The sequence below is a fragment of the Myotis brandtii genome, unplaced genomic scaffold (assembly GCF_000412655.1).
Source record: "Myotis brandtii unplaced genomic scaffold, ASM41265v1 scaffold53, whole genome shotgun sequence".
NCBI classification, from domain to species: Eukaryota; Metazoa; Chordata; class Mammalia; order Chiroptera; family Vespertilionidae; genus Myotis; species Myotis brandtii.
Window position 1 is genome coordinate 6,825,864 of NW_005369942.1, and position 20,222 is coordinate 6,846,085.

Consider the following 20,222-nt stretch of genomic DNA (forward strand, 5'->3'; position numbering starts at 1 on the left):
GCAGGTGCTGTGGCCGCTTAGGTGCTCAGCATTGCCCATTCGAGCCCTTTCCTCCAACCAGAACCACCCAGCCTGCTGGACGCCAAGCACTGGGTTCCCGAGAACATCGAGGAGCAAGAGCAGCCACAGCTGATGCTGGGGAACCACGGGGAGAAACGCCCTCTGTCTGACCTTAAAAATAAACCAGACCTCAGCCATTACTCAGCGGTCCAGGAACCAGAGTGAGCCCAGCCGGGGCCTCTCCCAACATCCCAGGGCATGGACCCGCGCTCCCTCTCCTCCTTACCCTACCCTCTGCCCCCACCTAGCACCTGAAGCAGCCTCATCCACCATGCCCCCCTCGAAGGCTGTGATGGCACGTGACACTATGAGACCACCCCGACAGGGAGTCCACACAGCCCTCCACATCTCTGTTTAGCAGTTTGTGTGAACATCAAGTTGTCCAAAACTTTGAAGGTGTCCAAGTTTCATCATCACCTTTATCATTACAAAAGTGATTTTATCTACAGGACACTGAGATGGGCTAAGTGGACAGTTATTTCTCCTCCTCAACCAAGAGCAGGCTTTTGTTCAGCTGAAAATGTCCATAGGCTGTGTTATGGGCTCCCAAATGTAATGAACAAATTGGTGAAAAATTCCCAGCTTGGGATTGCCGGGCTGGTGTCGTGCCCCAGGCGTGCACTCTAAGGCAAACACATTGCTCATCCCGAGAGCCCAGTGATGGGCCCACCCACAGGCCAGGAGTCCGGCCTATGGAGGCCGCCCCACCCATCATCTAATCCCTTTCCTCCAACCAGAACCACCCAGCATCTAAACCTGCAGATCTAGGGGGACATTTGTCGCAGAGATCCCGAAGAGCAATGACCAAACTCGATCATCTCCAGTGCCTGGAGAGACACAGAGTGGGCGAGGGTTAGGGTTAGGGTTAGGGTTAGGCAAGCTCCGTCCACACTCGGGGATGGTGAGGATGCAACAGCAGAGAAGCCCGGCGCCAGCTGAGCACAGGGCACTCCCTCCTCTCTCCCCGCCAGCAGCCCAGGGTTGGGGGGAGCTGGATGGGTGGACAAGAGCAAACGGCTGCAGCTTCTAGCTAAGCTGAGTCACTGAGGACCCGACCCTCAGGGGGGAAAGTGGTTTGTAAGTCAATCGAGACAAAGCCCCACAAGAAGAACTGGGCAAAGTCAATCCATAGGAGAGCTCACCTAATCCATTCATCTCCCCAAACTCCCCTCCACATACCTAACCTGGCTACCCCACCTGTCCTCCTCCAAAGGGGGAGTGGCCACCATGGGACCAGGAGGCCACCTTTCCCCGGGCCCAGCAGAGCTGCTTTGCAGCATGAATGTGACCAAGGGTGGGGATGCAAGTGCAGGCAGAGGGACAGCAGGGGGTGCAAACATCCAAATCCCCCAGCCAGTCCTCCAAGTCACTGTCCTGTGGACCTGACGTGTTCCTACGCCCACGGGGACCTCAGTGCTGAGGACACACTGCCCTTCTTGGCACCTGGCTGAGGGGCACACAGGCCCCACGGGGGAGGCAAAGCTGTTCTCCTCGGGGCATGTCTACCTGGCCACAGGCTGAGGGATGGTCCCAGGGCTGACTGGCACCTGCACCCCCTTCTCCCACTCCTGTCTCCAGGGATCTGCCAACACGTAGTACTCATCAGGGTTCAGCTGGTAGGAGTCATGTAGCTTCATGGCGGTGATCAGGTCTGTCCTAAACACCTGGAGAGGGAGAGACAGGGTCACGGACATTTGATATTTGCTTTCTTATTCAGAGCACTGGCAGCTGCAGGGTAACCATGGAGCTGCCGTGTAACAAGGTCACTGGATCAACAGAGAACCAGTCTGGCCTGTGACAGGAAGCCCTGAGCCTGCCACACCCTGGCTTCAGGCTCGGTGGCTCCACGTCCACACAGCAGCTGCAATAGCATCAGCAAAGCAGCCTCCCAGAACTCTCAGTTCACAGAGCGCTGCTGAAACCGTGGGCGGGACCCCTGCAGGGAGGCCTGCTCTTGATGGTATTTAAGAAACAAAGCTCCACTGGCCTTGTAGCAACTTCAAACCCAAACCCGGAACCCGGAACCACCAGGACCTCCCCTTCTGCACTCCACCTCGCCAGCCCCACCTCAGGCCCCAGGGAATATAGCGAGGTGTCTGGGAGGTCAGGTCCCAGCTGGCTCTTGCCAGGCAAAGAGGCTGGGACAGAAGCAGTGACAGGCCTGGGAGTCTGGTCCGAGAACGGGCCTTACAGCACGTGCCCACTTGCACACCTTTCCCGGCACAACTGCTACAAGGGAGGCGCTGTTTGTGCAGCATGGGAAGGAGGCAGGAGAAGGAGAGAGGGAAAGAAGACAAGCAAGGTACTGCCCTCTCCGCTCCCTGCCAGAAACAGACGCACAAGTCTCAAAAGGACTCTCAGCCAAGACAGCTCCTCCAGCTTGTGTCAGGGCCCCGAGGGGACGCACAAAGGCGTCCTGCAGGCCTGCTGCCCTGGCGGGGCCGGAGCCGGCACCGTCTCCTCGTCCACGCCTGTCTCTGGGCGACAGCGCTGACCCTGGCACCAGAGCCGCACTTGGCAGGGAGCGAGCCTGCATCTGAAGGCCACGCTCTCTGTTTACACAAGTCACAATGCTGAGCTCGCTCCCCCTGAGAAGGACAGGGGGTTCTTTCTTGTGCTGCGGAGCACAGCTCACATTCTCTCCCGGCTAATAGGGCCATGTTTGTTTTTCCTGGTGGCTTTTCAAGCTGGTGATGACTTTAATACACTTCTCCAGAGCAGTGTCTGAGCTCTCCCCAGCACGCCACTCCCTGCTCCCAGCGCCCAGGAACAGAGAGAACCTCGCAGTCCCCACAAAAGCACAGGAAGATCGGCACTGATCCGAAAGCAGGTACCCGGCCAGGCCAGGGCCTCCCCGCCCCAAAGAAAAAGTCCTTTAAAACAAAAGTCTAGGTCCACAGCTTCAGGAAGAAAATCAGACTAAAAACACATTCCAACTGTCTTGCAAGTGAAAAAAATCAGGCGTTTTCCAAAGAAGGAGAATCAAACTGCAGTAACGAGAAATGGCAGCCACCACTCCCTTACTCAGACTCGGGCGGGGGTGCTCAAGAACCAAAACAGGTGCCCCCAAATGGACATCCGGGTCCCTGGCAGAATTCAACGCTAGTGCTTTAGTATAAAGGTGTTTGAAGTCAGAGAAATCTTAGAAAAAATCTGGAAAGAAAACATGGGTCAGGGACAAGGCGGAGTCCAGGTGTGGGGGGTAGGGGGGGAAGGGGAAGGTAATGAGGAGGCAGGGATGGAGGCACTGATGTCCCCCAGCCCCCGCATTCCTGCCCTGAAAGCACAGGAGTACATAAGAAAGACAGCAGGGTGTGAACGCAGCACGGGGAGTTAAAGAAAAAAGGAGCAAAAGACCTGGCCGCTCCGGGGCCACCAAAAGGGAAGCGGGCAGTGCGGGCTCCGGGGGACAGAGACTGGAATAGCCAGGGCGGTAAAACCACCACCTTCCCCAACGTTTAAGTGTCTCCTGGGGAGGTTTCTACGATTCTAAAGGATGTGTGCTCCTTACTTCCTCTTAGAGAAGGAGTCTCTGCTACACTCCAACACAGCACCCCACACGCCCCATTCAGCAGAGAAACAGGCGTGCTGCAGGTGAGGCCGTGGGCGAGGCCGTCTGTGAGGTCACCCCACCAAGAGGCAGCACCACACCAAGGGGCAGAACCAAAGACTCCCTTTCCTACAACCTGCTCACTTGAACTTCAGTGCCTTTTCTCCCGCGATATCAGTGCTCGGAGCCCAGCGGAGGTGTTCAGAGGAAACACCTCGGGGCTGGTAGGAGCCCCCAGTCAACAAAAGCCAGCAGAGAGACACACCAAAAAAACAATCTTAAATAGAATGACAGATGACAGCTAGAGAGAGAACAAAATGGGGAGCAGGGGAGACATTAAGATGAGAAACAAAATGAAAAAGGGAAAAGCCTTAAGCGTAATCCCCAAAACAAAATTCCCAGAATTATATTGTTGTTGCCAAGTAAGCCACAAATTTATGGCTAAAACTAACTTGAGGCTGGCAGTGACTGGCAGGAGCCGAACTCGCGCATGTCCTGGCCAGAGGAAAAGTTGTTGGGAGCCAGCAAACAGGGAACAGAAAAGGAAAAGAAGAATATAATTAATAAAAATAATAGCTAACAGTTACTGAGCACTTTTTTATGTGCTTTGTATGTGTTGACCTCTGTGTATTAACCCCTTAATCCTCATAATAGTCCTGAGGTAACCACCTACGCTATCTCCATCTTACAGGGTTGGAAACTGAGGCACAGAAAGGTTACATAACTTGCCCGAGTTTCACAGACAGACATCAGTATCAGCCTCGGGCCTGTATGTCGTCACGTGTTCTCATGCGCACGTGTCTGACATACGTCACGCCAGCATTGGGGAAATACCTCGGAAGGCTTCCGATCTTCATGTCTGGAGCAGGAACCTCTCCTGTGCTGGGACCGGGAATTCTGAGACCAAGTGGTGGACAGGCCTAAAGACACAAATAGCCACAGAGGAACAATTAAAAGTGCAGAAATCACTGAGTGCTCAGTTTTCTTTAACCAAACTCAGCAAGGCTCACTTCCACACCCCGCATAAGACAGCCATGACGCTGGGCCAGAGCACTGGACGCTCAGAGCCCCTCCTAACGCTCACCCGGGCGGGCCTCATGGGACCCCCAGCACAGCACACAGGAGGACACAGGCTCTGGGCCAGAAGCCTGCACGTCTGAAGTTAAGAGGGTCAAAGTCTCCCGATGCTAAATACACACTGGAAAACATCTCACTGAGTTTTTAGGAAACTTTCTTAATGCGAAGATTAAGATCTTTATGCTAAATCCTAAGGCCAACCTCAAAACTCCTGGTGCCCCTCTCTGTGCCTCTCCGCTCGCCCAGGCCCAGGCCCTGCCCGGCTCGAGCAGGAGATGGTCAGACCTGCACCTCACACTCTCCTCCAGCCCCGGCTCCAGGTGCATGTTCACCTCAAATGAAGACATCGCTCCAGAGCTGTCACCTCAGCGCTACAAAACTGGGCCCAACCTTTGACCCAAACCTGTCCTCCCCCGTCTATTCTTAACCTGGTGAGTATCACGTTTCTACTTGAAGTCAGAAATCTAAGTCACCCTAGACCAGTGGTTCTCAACCTTCTGGCCCTTTAAATACGGTTCCTCATGTTGTGACCCAACCATAAAATTATGTTCGTTGCTACTTCAGAACTGTAATGTTGCTACTGTTATGAATCGTAATGTAAATATCTGATATGCAGGATGGTCTTAGGCGACCCCTGTGAAAGGGTCGTTTGACCGCCAAAGGGGTCGCGACCCACAGGTTGAGAACCGCTGCCCTAGGCCCTCCTCACTCAGGACAGGTCCAATCAATGGCAAAGTTGTATGAACTCACTGCCCATCGCCCCAGACTCCCGGGCGGCCCCCACTCGCACCACTGGCTGCGGCCTCCTGTTTGTGGGTGCCCCACCTGCAATGTCTCACCTCCACCCTGAACACATACCTACCATTTCCCAGAAATTAACACCCGCCCCCCCCCCCCTTCAAAGCCAAAACCGGAGGGAACTGCCATCCTACTGTCACTCAAACTGAAGCTCTTATCTCTATAGATTCCAGAGATAAGGGACAGAACCAAAGTACGCATGAGACCTTGGGGACACTAAGAGATAGAATCTGGACGTAAGCCTATCATCGGATTTGTGATGACGGAGACTGAAGGGGATCTATCGCCAAGCTTCCCTCTGGCACACCCACACTCACCAGTTCTGAGGCCCGTAAATGGGCGACTGTTAGGACAGCAGAATCAGTCCTCCTCCTACAGGTGGCCCCTGTAGCCGCACTCAGTAAAGCGTCTAGAAAATGCTTTTTTAAGAAATAGGGAATGTGAACTAGACTGTTTCACGCCCACATAGAAATATTCTGGGTCACTAGGGTGAACCCAACTTACAGAGGTTCCAAATCCTGTCATCACTGGAAAAAGCAAAGACAGAAGCCAAGGCTGGAACCTGGAGAGGAAGGTGCTGGGGGGCTCGTGCCTTTAGGAGGCCTCTCTCACCCTGGGGTCCTGCAGGCCCCTCGGCGGCTCAGGGCCCGGGGATCTCAGGAGGGGGAGGGTTATTAGGGCAGGAAGGCATGATCCTTCCCTCTGGGTGACTATGGAAGGGATATAATGAAAGGAACAATCCCAGAAATTTAACAAGGACCATTCATCCCACTGCTATACTGTAAACCTCACATGGGGTGGAGGAAGGCGAGTCCTTTCAGAACTAAGCAGAAACCACACTCCTGTCATTGGTGGGTTGGGGACTTTGTTGCCTTTTCTTGGGCATCTGTCAGCATCCCTCTAGCATCGTTTCCAAGGCCCCCAGGAGCCTGCAGCTTTGCTGGCATGGAACAACCGAAGCAGTGACGGTCACACAGAAACTGCTGCTTCTCTATCCTTGAGAAGTGGGTGTCTGCACCACACTTACTTTTTACAACAGAGAACCGAAGGCGCTGCAGACCTGGCACCTGATAGTAATACCACCCGAGAGAAACACCGGTCCACCCAGCAGCGGTCCATTCCTCTTCCTTTTAATGGGCACGATGCATAGGACGGGAGAGAAGTCAAAGTTAATCCTATTAAACCCACTTTATAGAAAGTGAGACTGGGGGGGCGGGGGGGGGGGCGTTTCAATTATCACTGATGTGAGAAATGTTATTAGCCTAATAAAGGCCAAAACCCAGAACCTACCCACACATGCGCCAACAGACGGCATGGATACACAAACGGTGGTATATATCCATTCAGTGGAACACTACCCTGCACCAAGAAAGGCGCTTCTGAGGCAGGCCATGTGGACGATGCTGGAATAACTACTTCGAGTGAAGGAAACCAGACAGTCTGTAGCATATTTCTCCACTTACAGAAAACTCTGAAAAACATACACGAATCTCCAGCGACAGAAAGTGGATCCTCTGATGAGGGGGAAGGTGGGAGGGAAGAATTTCCTTGAGTTTTATGGCTGTAAACATGCCAGAACTTATCAGAGTGTCCACTTTTAAGGTGGGCAGGAGATACCTGATGGTTTTCTATCATCCACTAACAACCAAGAAAAAGAAAATGCTCCGTTTTACTTGGCACAGGTGGCTCGCGTAAAGCCGAGACTTTGCAGCCCATCCAGATGGGAATGTGGGCTGGGACCAGCGGACCCTCCCACGTCAGCGGCGGGTCCAGCTCAGGTCTCTGTTGCGGGTGGTCTCTTCCTCCTGATCTCCTTCACACAGCAGATCCTCAATGAATGTTTTTAAAAGTGGACAAGAATGTGGTGTCGCTGTTCAGGACCGTCATACTCGGCGAAAACCATCCCCGTCACTTCAGAACTGGAGGCAGCAGGCACAGAGAACACACTCCAGTTTTGCCTATCGGAAGTGAGGTTTGAGCTCCAGGAAAATGAAGCAATGGTACATGTAAAGGCAGCCTGGTGGGGCCACGGCCTCCGGATTAGAATGCAGCGACATCCACAGGTTCCCAGGAAGTCCACAGTGGAGACTTGCGCAAGTGTCCTGACGTCCCTGCCCAGTCCTCCCCCCTCAGCCAGGCTCTCTCCGGACGGTTCTCAGATGGTCAAGTAACTCCCAGAATATGGTCCAAACAAAAATAATTTGCATCCCTTTGTAACTGAAAAAAAGCTAGGTGATGCTGGATGGGAAAGAATTATGAAACCAGAAACGAGAGCATTTCAAACCCTGAAAGAACGGGGAGACAGACTTATCTCGGCAAACACCTGCCACGGGCCAGTTCTCAGAAACTGTGTGCCGAGGCCGCGCTGGGTGGGGCTGCGTTCTGCGTTGTTCTGAGTGCTAACGTTTAATGGCAGACTAAATTAAGAATGTGACAAGTAACATTTTGTTTTGTTTTGTTTTGTTTTTTAAATATATTTTATTGATTTTTTTACAGAGAGGAAGGGAGAGAGATAGAGTCAGAAACATCAATGAGAGAGAAACATCGATCAGCTGCCTCCTGCACACTCCCCACTGGGGAAGTGCCCGCAACCAAGGTACATGCCCTTGACCGGAATGGAACCTGGGACCTTTCAGTCCGCAGGCCGACGCTCTATCCACTGAGCCAAACCAGTTAGGCAACATTTTGTTTTGTTTTCTTTCTGTTTTCATGGGACCTTTTCCGCAGGCCGACGCTCTATCCACTGAGCCAAACCAGTTAGGCAACATTTTGTTTTGTTTTCTTTCTGTTTTCAGGAGAGGAGCTGGGAATTCTAATCTGGTAATGATGTCTGTGACTATTTTATTGACCACACACAAGAGAGTATCTGAAGTTAAGTCCACTCCGTGACAAATGTAAGCAACTTCAGAAATTCTTATGCTGTGAGAGTAACAATATTGTATATTAAATACTGTAAAGAATGAATGAAAAAATGTCTTGTTTTGTTTTAATATCCCCACCTTCCATTAAAAAGTTACAAAGGCTCGCAGATGGCAATACCATGGGCACGGGTCCTGTGCACACCAGCTTTCTGATAGTGCAAACGTGCTCCTTTGAAATATTAAAAATAGCCACACTGAGTTGCCCCAGATCTAAAATAAGGAAAAGCCTCAAGAGTAAATCTAATACGTGTTGCACATGACTTTCACGCATAGTAGCTCATGTGTGTTAAGCCTCCCAGGTTGTGCATTGCATGCAAGGTTGAGAAATTAGAATGAATGGTGGCCTGGGTGTTCACACCACAAAATGCAAATGACAGAAGAACCTGGCCACGGACCTAGTGGTGCGTCTCCTGTGTCTCAGACCCTGCGTCTGGCACTAGAAAACAACATGCTGGTGGCTCCCGTCCTGTTAAACCGGCTTAACCAGGTAAGATGCTTAGAACCGGCCAGCATGACGTCTAGTGGCCGGCCAGCATCAACTGCCAGCGCAGACCTGAGAGGGCCCATGCGTTACTCCCAGGGACGGCTAGCCTCGCCCTGTGCAAGTCAAGCAGAGCCATGGAAATTCCTATCGGAAAGTTAGCTGAGTTCATGCAGTCACTGGCTATTCACTGTAACAGGGTGATAGGAAGCAAGTCTCGGATACAGCCGCTGTTTCTATCAGGGGCTGACCCTATGCTTACCCCAGCTCTTCCTCCCCAGCAGAGCTCAGCTCCATGGTCCAAATCACTGCCGACTTCCAAAATACAGAAGCGTAACACATACATTCAAAGAACTGGCCCAGGCACGTTCCGACATACTTAGTGCACTGGGTACTTCAACCAACTGGCACATGCGTTTGATTCCCAGCCCCCAGCCCTCCTGCGAGGTCCAAGTCCCAGGGCCACAGAGGTTAGTCCATGCCCAGGATCCTTTGTGCCAGTGGCTCCTCGAGCCCAAGCTGTTACCCTTTCCATCAATGTCAAAGCCAAGCCACCAGTTGGGTTTGAAAAGGGGCAAAGCCACCTGTGGGCCTTGAGGAGACATGGGCACAGTGTACATTCTGCAGAACTCAAGCCAAAGTTCCCATTTCAGTGATTCCTACGCAACTCCTGGGTGTGTCACCCGATGCAACTCCTGTGGAAAAGGAGCAAATTAAAGGTACAGTCAAACAGGAGCAGAACGGAGACAGAGCAGAGAAACCACCGAAGACGTGTGTGGAGGTGACCAAGCACAGCCAGCCAAACAGAAAAGGAAGACAAGTTACCAAAAACTGGATGGGAATCCATCAAATGCAGTGATACGGAGAGTCTGTTTCATCCGCTAAAAATGATGGTGCCTTCACCGCTGCCGGTAAGCTGGAGAGCCCAGAAAAACAGCCCCCACATAACTTCACGCTTGCCAGCCGTCGGCCTGCATTACCAGCTGCAACAGTAGTCGGTGTGGATCTGACTCAGCAATCTTTCCTGCCCATTCGTGGGACAGGAGGTGGAGCCGAGCTCAGCTGCAGAACTGCACTCAACAGGAGTGTGTCCCAGCGGCACAGGCGCCTGGTTCCAGACCCCCGGCCACACCCGGCTTTCCACAGGGAGGTGGACCCAGCCCTGAAACGGAGGACATCAGACCGAAAAAGGAAGCCTTGCTTCACAATTTTAGGAAAAACTCTGACCTATCAGCACACCTCTGCTCTCTTTGTGGAAAATAAAAGAACCAATTTAACTTCCCTCTGGATCTTTGAGAGAGAGGCACATTTTAAAACAACCAAAACACCAAAAACACCACTTACACTTGGCTCCCTTCTCCTGGCCAAAGCCCCCACGTGTTTAAAAAACTGGCCAAATGAACAGTCTTCTTTCTGTTCTATTTAATTCTTGTCTTACTTTTACATGAAAAAAAATATAAGGATGCTGATCAGAGCTGTTAACTGGCCTGAGATAACCAGCAACACATGATTCCTGCCAAAGCAAGAACACGATGTCTCAGTGAGCCTCTGCAGCTTTATTACTGGTGAAACGAGACCTCCTTTAGGTGCTGGAAATGCTGGAAATAGCTGGTGGCCCCATCCGCACATTTGCAGAAACCCCTAAGGGCTGAGGATCCCCGGCAGGGAAGCAGGAAATGAAGGGCCTGTTTCCCTGCCACCCCTTGGCACCGTGTGCAACTTCAGAGGCTGGCAGGGCCACCCCGTCCCAGGAGCCCAGCAATTACAGGCGCAGCCTGAAAACACCGCAACGCTGCTCCATCCAAGAGTAGGGCTGGCCCCCCGGGGCACCTGGAGAGGCTCCGGCAGCTGGAGGAAGGCCCGCACTGGCACAGAAAACGCCCGTCCACTCCCCACAGTAAATACCACACTGCTGCTCCCTGACCCGGCTCCAGCCCCAGGCCGGCGGCGAGGCGTGGCTGCGGCCCCACGCTGACGTCAGCAGCTCCCTCTCCTCCACTTGGACACGCTCTGCACTGGGCTGGAGCTGCTGCCAGAATCCCGTCAGGGCTGCAGGCTGGAGAGCAGCCACTGCAGACCCAGCCCTTCTTGCAAGCAGGGCTTTCCAAGTGCCCAGATCTGCTGGGGGCCGGCTCGGGCCTGGGGACCTGACTGCAGCGGAGACGGCACCTCACTTCACAAAAGGACGGGCGGCTCCAGTGCCTATGGGCCTCGAAGGAGCTGCCCTCGGGGAAGGTGGAGAGGGGTGGTTCCGTGGGTGACGTGCATGTTTTCTAAGGCTGGGCGTGCCAGGGTGCTCACCACTACCACCAGGCACCGTAACTGCCCAACACTAGGCCTGGGTGGACAGCACGGCTATGAGGCATCAATGCCTGCTCTACACCAAACCAGCTGCCTGGCAAAGATGACCTGTCCACGTCTAGTCCTGCCCAGCCCTACTCTTGGATGGAGCGGCGTTGCCATGTTTACAGCTTGGTTGTCTCTCTAATTAACCCCCAGGACCCTCTAAACACCGACCTGAACCCTCTGCCCCCCACATGGATATGAGCGCATTAGGAGGAGGAAGAAAATAGCCTGTCACCAGAAGGGTGACTTTCGATGGACACACTTTTAGTGGGGACTGTGGCTGCTCTCCTCCTTCATTTTTAACCAGAGCTTGGGAAGGGTGGGAAGGGGTGCATGTTTAGGTGAAACATGTGGTCTTCTATAGCTGTTATGGGCTGAATTGTGTCCCCCAGCATTCCTAGGTGGAAGCCAGGCCCCCAGTGCCTCAGAATGGGATGTATCTGGAGCAGGGCCTTTAAAGGGGGGATTAAGTTAAATGAGGTCTATGGGTGGACCCTGGTCCAAGCTCACTGGTGTCCTCGTAAGAAGAGAACACTGGGCACACGGACGCAGGGGAGCCCGCGCACAGAAGGCCATGTGAGGACACGCGCGAGACGGCAGCCACCTGCACGCCAAGGAGAGAGGCCTCAGAGAGACAGTCAACCTGTCAACACTTCGATCCTGAATTTCTAGCCTCCGAACCGTGAGAAAATAATTCTGTTGTTTAAGCCCCGGCCTGAGCTGAGGCTCCTGGAAGAGCGGATGGGGCCCGCCCAGAGCTGCACTATCCAATACAGTCATCACTAGTCACACGTGGCTTTTAAAATTTAAATTAATTGAAATTAAATAGCATTTTAAAATTCACTTCCTCGGTTACACTGGATTAGAAAATTTCCATCCAATTGGGCAGCTGGAGTCCAGAGAGGGGAGGGCCTAATTCTGGGGGAACATTCCAGAACCTCTGTGAGCCGGGCTCTGCAGGGGAGGAGCTGAGGCAGTGGTGGGGACAGAGTGAGCAGGACCTGCTGCCAGCGCCACCAGGACACTGACACGGGGCTCAGCCTTCCACCCGGCACAGCCAGTGCGGAGCCCGTTCGGGAAACCCTCTGACGAACTGTGACCAAAAAGCAAGATCTTTAAAATTGCTGCAGGACTGCAGTGTGTACTGTACTCCACAAGCATTTACTGAGCTCTTGTCCGTTCCGAGGACACTTTGACAGGCACCACAGGGGGCAGACAACATTACCTACGCATGTTTTTGCCTCAAGGAGTGAAACGCCAAGCAGATATTAAACAGGCAGTGAGGGCCGCGAAGCTCAGACGGCTCCGTGAAAGCGCGGACAGGAGGCTGGACGCCTGCGCCCGGGCTCAGACCCTCAAGAGCTCTCCCGGAAATAAAAGGAAAGCCCTCTCTCCGGAGCCCCGCTCCTGGTCTCTTTCTCTCTCCCACTCACTCCTCCCTGTGCCAAACGGCAGCGTCCCCGCAGCCTGCCCCCAAGTCCCAACCCCTCAGCTGCTTCCTGATCTGGTCACAGCTTAACTTACTCGTGCCCCCAAACTCCGACCCCCCTCCCACAGCCACCAACTCTACTTCCCACTGCTCCACGCCTGCACCAGAGTGGCAACCGAATCCCTTGTGTTTGAGATGCTTTTATGTACCTGGTCCCCTCCCTCCACGTTCCCTGTGGCTATCAGTGTAGCCCCCACCGCAGCAAAGCCCTGCTCTCTAATTTGCAGCTTTCAATCTACCGAAAACTGGGAGACCAGAAAACCAAAACGATCCTGTTCGCCTAAAAATTATTTCATCGTTCAGGACCTGCTCAACCTCCATCTCCTCCCCGGGCCCCCTCCCCTCCCAACCTCCATCTCCTCCCTGGGCCTCCGGGCCTCCTGCCCTCCCAGCCTTCATCTCCTCCCTGGGGACCCCTCCCCTCCCAACCTCCATCTCCTCCCAGGGCCCCCTCCCCTCCCAACCTCCATCCCTTCCCCAGGTCCCCTCCCTCCCAACCTCCATCTCCTCCCCGGGCTCCCTCCCCTCCCAACCTCCATCTCCTCCCCGGGCACCCTCCCCTCCCAACCTCCATCTCCTCCCCGGGCTCCCTCCCCTCCCAACCTCCATCTCCTCCCCAGGTCCCCTAGACCCCCCCAGGTCCCCTTGGCCCCCCACTCCTGTGAACCGTGCCCACGTCCACCGTTTGCATAGGGCACCAGAGACACCTCTGCCACAGCCCAAGACGTCGTCTATCAGAGCTGGAGTTTACATACACCTGACTCGGAAAGCTGGCCCGATACCTCTGCCATCACACAGGAAAGCAAGCATTCTTCCTGGGTTCCCCGCGGGTCATCGCTAATGTAAAACACCCGCTAATGGGCTGGAGCTCAGGCACTGTGCTAGGGACAAAATTCCCTCGGTATCTGAGGGGAGCTGCGGAGCAGTCTGTTAGCTGCTCAATACACAGACGCTGTGTGACATTTATTTTGACTGCCTGGAAGCCAACTAACTTCTGGGTCTCAGCTGCACTGTGAAAACATGAGGATGCCAGCGAGCTGCGGTGCGGGCAGCAGCCGCATGAAATATAGTCACCGGCAAAGCCAGGGAGGGGCGCCGGCTCGCCACCACTGCAGACCCGTCCTGAACCCTTCACATCCCGCCAGGCAGTCCTCAGTCTCCCTCTGTATCCGGTTGAACTGGCCGATAATTAACTGGCTTCGGTTAAGTTCCCTTCTCATAAAGAGCAACTGTGACGTGATGTTCAGGAGGAACACACAGGCCAGTGGCTCTGGGAACTGGATTCCTCGTCCTTGGGTAACAGACAGAAGCCTGAGGAATGCCCATGCAGCCACCTCACCGGAGAGATGTGGTTACAGACCTGCAGTATCACTCAAGGTGCTTCGCCAGGCCTTGGCGTTCAACGACCTGCCTGACAGGCGAGACCTGCCCGGGAGGCCAAGGGCCTCGGCTATTTAAAGCATTACATTAAAAAATCATGTTTCGGCCCCAAACCCTGGTGGGCTCCAAGAACAACAAAGCAGGACTCACTGCCATTGTCGTCAGAATCCTCACTGCTGCTGGGAAGGCGACCTCGTTTCATGATCTCCCCGGGAAACAGCAGGCAGCCTGCAAAGCAATGAGACAGCACTTAACCCAAGATGATAATACACAATCATCAAGTTGTGCTTCAGAAGGCAGCCAGGATTTACAGCACACAAAAGCAAACAATCGGCTTTAAGGAGCATTTGAATGGTAAACAGTGAAAAGCCCAAAGATACATAATTAGGTGCAATCATTAACAGAACAGGTTCAGAACCGAGGGGGAAGGGCAGGGGAGTCACGTATCAGGAGTCTCCCAGAGGTGCCAGGTTCCTCGCTCATTCCTGTGACAGCATGGCCACTACTCCAGGAGTCTCTTCAGCTGGCGGTGGCAAGCGCTGCAGGAAAAACCCAGGCAACGACCACGGTGCTTCCTCTGCAGACAGGCTCCTGTCTGAGGAAGGGGGGCGGTGTGCGGAACGTGTGAATATTTACACGGCGCTGGGCATGATTATGCTTCTCAGGCATATTTCACTGCAACAGCCCTAAAAGCCGAATAACCTAGATTCTAGGTAAGACAAATGGGGTGGTGGGATTGCAAAGGCCTCCCGTAGCCACCTCCAACCCCCAGCGATGCACAGCTGGGACAGGAAAGGACCAGACAGCCATAGGATTCTGACTCAAGCCCTCCCCTTGACACATTAGGAAACTGAAGCCAAAAAAAGGTCACTCTGTGGTCCAGTTTCACTACACTTCACCCCAGCTCCTTCCAGGAGAACCTCCATCTCCTCCCCAGGTCCCCTAGACCGCCCCAGGTCCCCTTGGCCCCCCACTCCTGTGAACCGTGCCCGAGTCCACCGTTTGCATAGGGCACCAGAGACACCTCTGCCACAGCCCAAGACGTCGTCTATCAGAGCTGGAGTTTACATACACCTGACTCGGAAAGCTGGCCCGATACCTCTGCCATCACACAGGAAAGCAAGCATTCTTCCTGGGTTCCCCGCGGGTCATCGCTAATGTAAAACACCCGCTAATGGGCTGGAGCTCAGGCACTGTGCTAGGGACAAAATTCCCTCGGTATCTGAGGGGAGCTGCGGAGCAGTCTGTTAGCTGCTCAATACACAGACGCTGTGTGACATTTATTTTGACTGCCTGGAAGCCAACTAACTTCTGGGTCTCAGCTGCACTGTGAAAACATGAGGATGCCAGCGAGCTGCGGTGCGGGCAGCAGCCGCATGAAATATAGTCACCGGCAAAGCCAGGGAGGGGCGCCGGCTCGCCACCACTGCAGACCCGTCCTGAACCCTTCACATCCCGCCAGGCAGTCCTCAGTCTCCCTCTGTATCCGGTTGAACTGGCCGATAATTAACTGGCTTCGGTTAAGTTCCCTTCTCATAAAGAGCAACTGTGACGTGATGTTCAGGAGGAACACACAGGCCAGTGGCTCTGGGAACTGGATTCCTCGTCCTTGGGTAACAGACAGAAGCCTGAGGAATGCCCATGCAGCCACCTCACCGGAGAGATGTGGTTACAGACCTGCAGTATCACTCAAGGTGCTTCGCCAGGCCTTGGCGTTCAACGACCTGCCTGACAGGCGAGACCTGCCCGGGAGGCCAAGGGCCTCGGCTATTTAAAGCATTACATTAAAAAATCATGTTTCGGCCCCAAACCCTGGTGGGCTCCAAGAACAACAAAGCAGGACTCACTGCCATTGTCGTCAGAATCCTCACTGCTGCTGGGAAGGCGACCTCGTTTCATGATCTCCCCGGGAAACAGCAGGCAGCCTGCAAAGCAATGAGACAGCACTTAACCCAAGATGATAATACACAATCATCAAGTTGTGCTTCAGAAGGCAGCCAGGATTTACAGCACACAAAAGCAAACAATCGGCTTTAAGGAGCATTTGAATGGTAAACAGTGAAAAGCCCAAAGATACATAATTAGGTGCAATCATTAACAGAACAGGTTCAGAACCGAGGGGGAAGGGCAGGGGAGTCACGTATCAGGAGTCTCCCAGAGGTGCCAGGTTCCTCGCTCATTCCTGTGACAGCATGGCCACTACTCCAGGAGTCTCTTCAGCTGGCGGTGGCAAGCGCTGCAGGAAAAACCCAGGCAACGACCACGGTGCTTCCTCTGCAGACAGGCTCCTGTCTGAGGAAGGGGGGCGGTGTGCGGAACGTGTGAATATTTACACGGCGCTGGGCATGATTATGCTTCTCAGGCATATTTCACTGCAACAGCCCTAAAAGCCGAATAACCTAGATTCTAGGTAAGACAAATGGGGTGGTGGGATTGCAAAGGCCTCGCGTAGCCACCTCCAACCCCCAGCGATGCACAGCTGGGACAGGAAAGGACCAGACAGCCATAGGATTCTGACTCAAGCCCTCCCCTTGACACATTAGGAAACTGAAGCCAAAAAAAGGTCACTCTGTGGTCCAGTTTCACTACACTTCACCCCAGCTCCTTCCAGGAGGTCCAGGAGTCCAACCTCACGCAGCACACTAAGAAATCAGCTGTACAGACACCCAGCCCACTTTGCCAGCTCCTTCTAGACACGGGTGGTAACAGGCCTCAGCCCCATGGGGTAAGAGGAAGGCTGTGTTTAGGAAAAAGGGCCATGGATGGAGCCTGAATGGCCCGGTCAACTGAACTTAGATGGACTCATGAAATATTTGCACAGGGCAGCTACCCAAAAACTCTCCCAAACTACAATTATTGATCACCCTGATGTATCTTCAGGGCCCTGATCTTACTGCAGATCAAGGATTCGCAGGAAGGGAGGAGGGCTTTTGAGTCACAGGGAACCACAGCATCAGAATGTGGTGTGAACAGAGTGCGGACAAAAGTTGGTGTGACCCACAGCATCAGGATGTGGTGTGAACAGGAGTGTGGCCACAGGATGGTGTGAACCACAACATCAGAATGTGGTGTGAACAGAGTGTGGACAAAAGTTGGTGTGAACAGAGTGTGGACATAAGTTGGTGTGACCCACAGCATCAGGATGTGGTGTGAACAGGAGTGTGGCCACAGGATGGTGTGAACCACAACATCAGAATGTGGTGTGAACAGGAGTGTGGCTACAGGGTGATATGGAAAATTGCTGCGCTAGAACAAGACCCAAGAAAAATAACCCAGAGCTCCTCTCTAAACGGACCTGTAAAACAAGCAGAAATGATCACACCTGCAAAATATTTTCCCACCTGCAAAATAGACCTATGCAATTCATGCGAATATTCAGGCCCCTAATCTCGAATTCCAGTATTTTATATTTTATATTTTCTTTCTGAGACACTACCCCAGTTAAGGTGTGTGGATATTTGTCTGCCAATGGGTTCTTCAAAAAAAATTGAAAGAATTTACAAAGCCAGGACATAAGTCCTGATCTGGGTCATGAGCTGTCTTATGGGCTAGGGCAGGGGTCCTCAAACTACGGCCCGCGGGCCACATGCAAATACAAATATTGTATTTGTTCCTGTTTTGTTTTTTTACTTCAAAATAAGTATATGCAGTGTGCATAGGAATTTGTTCATAGTTGTTTTTTTTTAAACTATAGTCTGGCCCTCCAACGGTCTGAGGGACAGTGAACTGGCCCCCTGTTTAAAAAGTTTGAGGACCCCTGGGCTAGGGTTTCATCCTGGGGGCAGGGTCACAGTCCTAAACCCTCCCAATCCCCTTGCAGAACCCCAATCACCCATAACTAATACCCTGCTACTTACAACGGGGCCTGGGGCAGGCTCACGGAAGTCAAAGTTGTCCACGGCCCACAAACACCTGTGGCCCACTCCCCACTTGAAATGCTCATCTTCTGGCCCTGTCACCATGCACACTAACTGCTCATAGTGACACCCTGCTCCCCTCTGGACCCCACTGGAGGCAGCACAGGGAGGAAAGGGAGAGAGAGGAGCACTCATCCCAAGGCTGCAGCTCCCAGAGCCTACATTATAAGCGAGTTTAAAAAGAAAAAAAAAGAAAAAGAAAAAAACTAGAAAGTGCTACCAAAAGAGGAATTCCTTAAAGTAACAGCGTGAAGTGGCAGAACACAGCGGGAAGAATGCAGTTCCCACCTCCTGAGCTGGTGTGAGAACTGTGGAGAGGAGGAGTGCGAGGCTGAGAAGGCCCCTCAAACCCCAGCGACAAACAGGAAAACAAAGGCTGATTACACATCTTCATTGATGCAGACAACTTAAATGTACCTACACAGGAGAACATGGAGAATGAAGAATCTTTTTGCATCAGAACGCCTTCCTCCTCTCAAACTAGGGAAAGCACTTAACAGTCACTCACTAAATGAAAAATGCAAGCACCGCCCAAAATGCAATGATACTCCTCTCCTAAACACACATCAACACTCTCAAGCAAGATCATGCAAGTAAAGAAGAGTGAAAACAGTACTTTCCTTCTAATGAACTCCATTTCCATCTGCCCTGAAAGATCTTGAGTGATGGAGTTGAGAACACTGCACTGTACTTCTGTAGGGAACCCCGAGAGGTGATAGGGTGAGTGCTGGCACAATTTCCTCCTCGGAGGCTCTAATGTACTTAAGCACTGACATCAGGCTGCTGTATCTCACCTGGGGTTACTTACTATATCAAGAAATCAAAATACATGTAACTATCTTCAGGCAACACAATACAGTGGTTGAATGCTACAACCAGCTGTGCAGTAAAAGCCAGTGGGAGAGAGCAGAGGGCCCCTGCATCACTACTTTGCTGCCTCTTTTAGGGCAATGGCTCACTATTATCTGGATGGTATCAGTTTAAGTAATAATCAATCACAGGGCTACTCTCAACACTCCAGAGATAGCTGCAAGAAGATGACCCACAAGCACGTGAATCCCTGGGCTATTAGGAGGCACTAGAGGGAAGTGACCGTCCCGACCCCGTGCAGCTGAGGAGAAGGCACGGCAACAGGAGCTCAGTATGGTCAGTGCCCGACAGTGGTCAACGCACGCTGTGTGGGACAGAGGCTGAGGGAGTCAGGACGGATTCTGAGCAAAGTCGGGAAGGACAAAGGGGAGGGAACTGGAAGAGGAAGCACACATTTTGGGCAAAGCACTACCATATTTAACAACATGTATCCAACCTAGCATATTACTCTGAGCAGCCTCTTCGCACTAAAAACCTATTTGTTCATTTCTGTACTAATACACGTCCCTTCTTATCCTAGGCTTATCGATTCACAATGTATGAATCCTTCAAGTCCACTGCCCCAGAGGTCTGTCATCAACCACCGATACCTACATTGCTTAAAGCACCACCCTTCCATTCTTGGTTGTCTACAGTTTCTTACCCTTTCCAATTATTCTAAAAACTAATCCTCCTCTGAGGTGACCTCATCGAGCCGTGCCCCAAGCCAATCTCTCCCTTTGCTCCACAATGCAAACAGGTCCAGGCAGAACACAGAGGTCTCCTGTCACCTGGCCCTTCAGCTCTGCCTAAGCCTCTCTCCCAACATGACCAGCTTACCTCGGCTGGGCCAGGCCTCTGCCCTGGAGACACCTCCTCCTCTGTTCTCAAGCCTCTGCTAATGCAGCTCCTCTGCCCCTTTCTCCTCACCTGCCCGCTGTAGAGAGGGACATGCCAAGACAGCGGGGAGGTGTGGTGGCTGCTCAGAGCAGCACCTGCTCGGGGAGCAGGCTCCTCCCCTCACTGGCCCAAGCCTCAATATTACATGCAGATCACCCTCTTTCAGTCTCTTCTGTCACTCAGTTAAAATGCAGTGGTGGATCAGCTAATATTAATCCAATTAAACGTGCATGGAGTTTGATGCCAGAGACACGGTGAACAAGATACGGATGGTCCACAGGGAGACGCAGCAAGCACACAACTAGACCAGCAGCTTCAGTGTGGCCACTGCTAGAAAGATTACCGGATTACCGTTCATGGATTATGGTGAGACATGGAACTGTCCATGAGATAGCAATGTACCTGACAACCTTGAAACTGAAGTTTCCTTTGGTGGAGGGAGGGGGGGGGGGGG

At 52.8% G+C, this 20,222-nt stretch overlaps 1 protein-coding gene across 4 annotated transcripts in view; it reads right to left on the minus strand.

Moving 5' to 3' along the window:
- Positions 1 to 20,222, minus strand: part of JADE1 (jade family PHD finger 1) — a 56,288-nt gene that overhangs the window by 23,253 nt on the left and 12,813 nt on the right. Inside the window, exons 1-4 of one of the 4 annotated variants that reach the window (XM_014548992.1) lie at positions 14,253 to 14,823; positions 5,803 to 5,904; positions 4,445 to 4,530; positions 1,567 to 1,724 (exon numbers count right to left, since the gene is read on the minus strand). In XM_014548992.1, coding sequence (XP_014404478.1) covers positions 1,567 to 1,697 — 131 coding nt within the window. In that variant the 5' untranslated portion in view covers positions 1,698 to 1,724; positions 4,445 to 4,530; positions 5,803 to 5,904; positions 14,253 to 14,823. Of the gene's footprint in view, positions 1 to 1,566; positions 1,725 to 4,444; positions 4,531 to 5,802; positions 5,905 to 14,252; positions 14,942 to 15,949; positions 16,028 to 20,222 lie in introns of those variants that run through there. The other 3 variants (XM_005877750.2, XM_005877753.2, XM_014548993.1) reach the window with 3 other exon arrangements.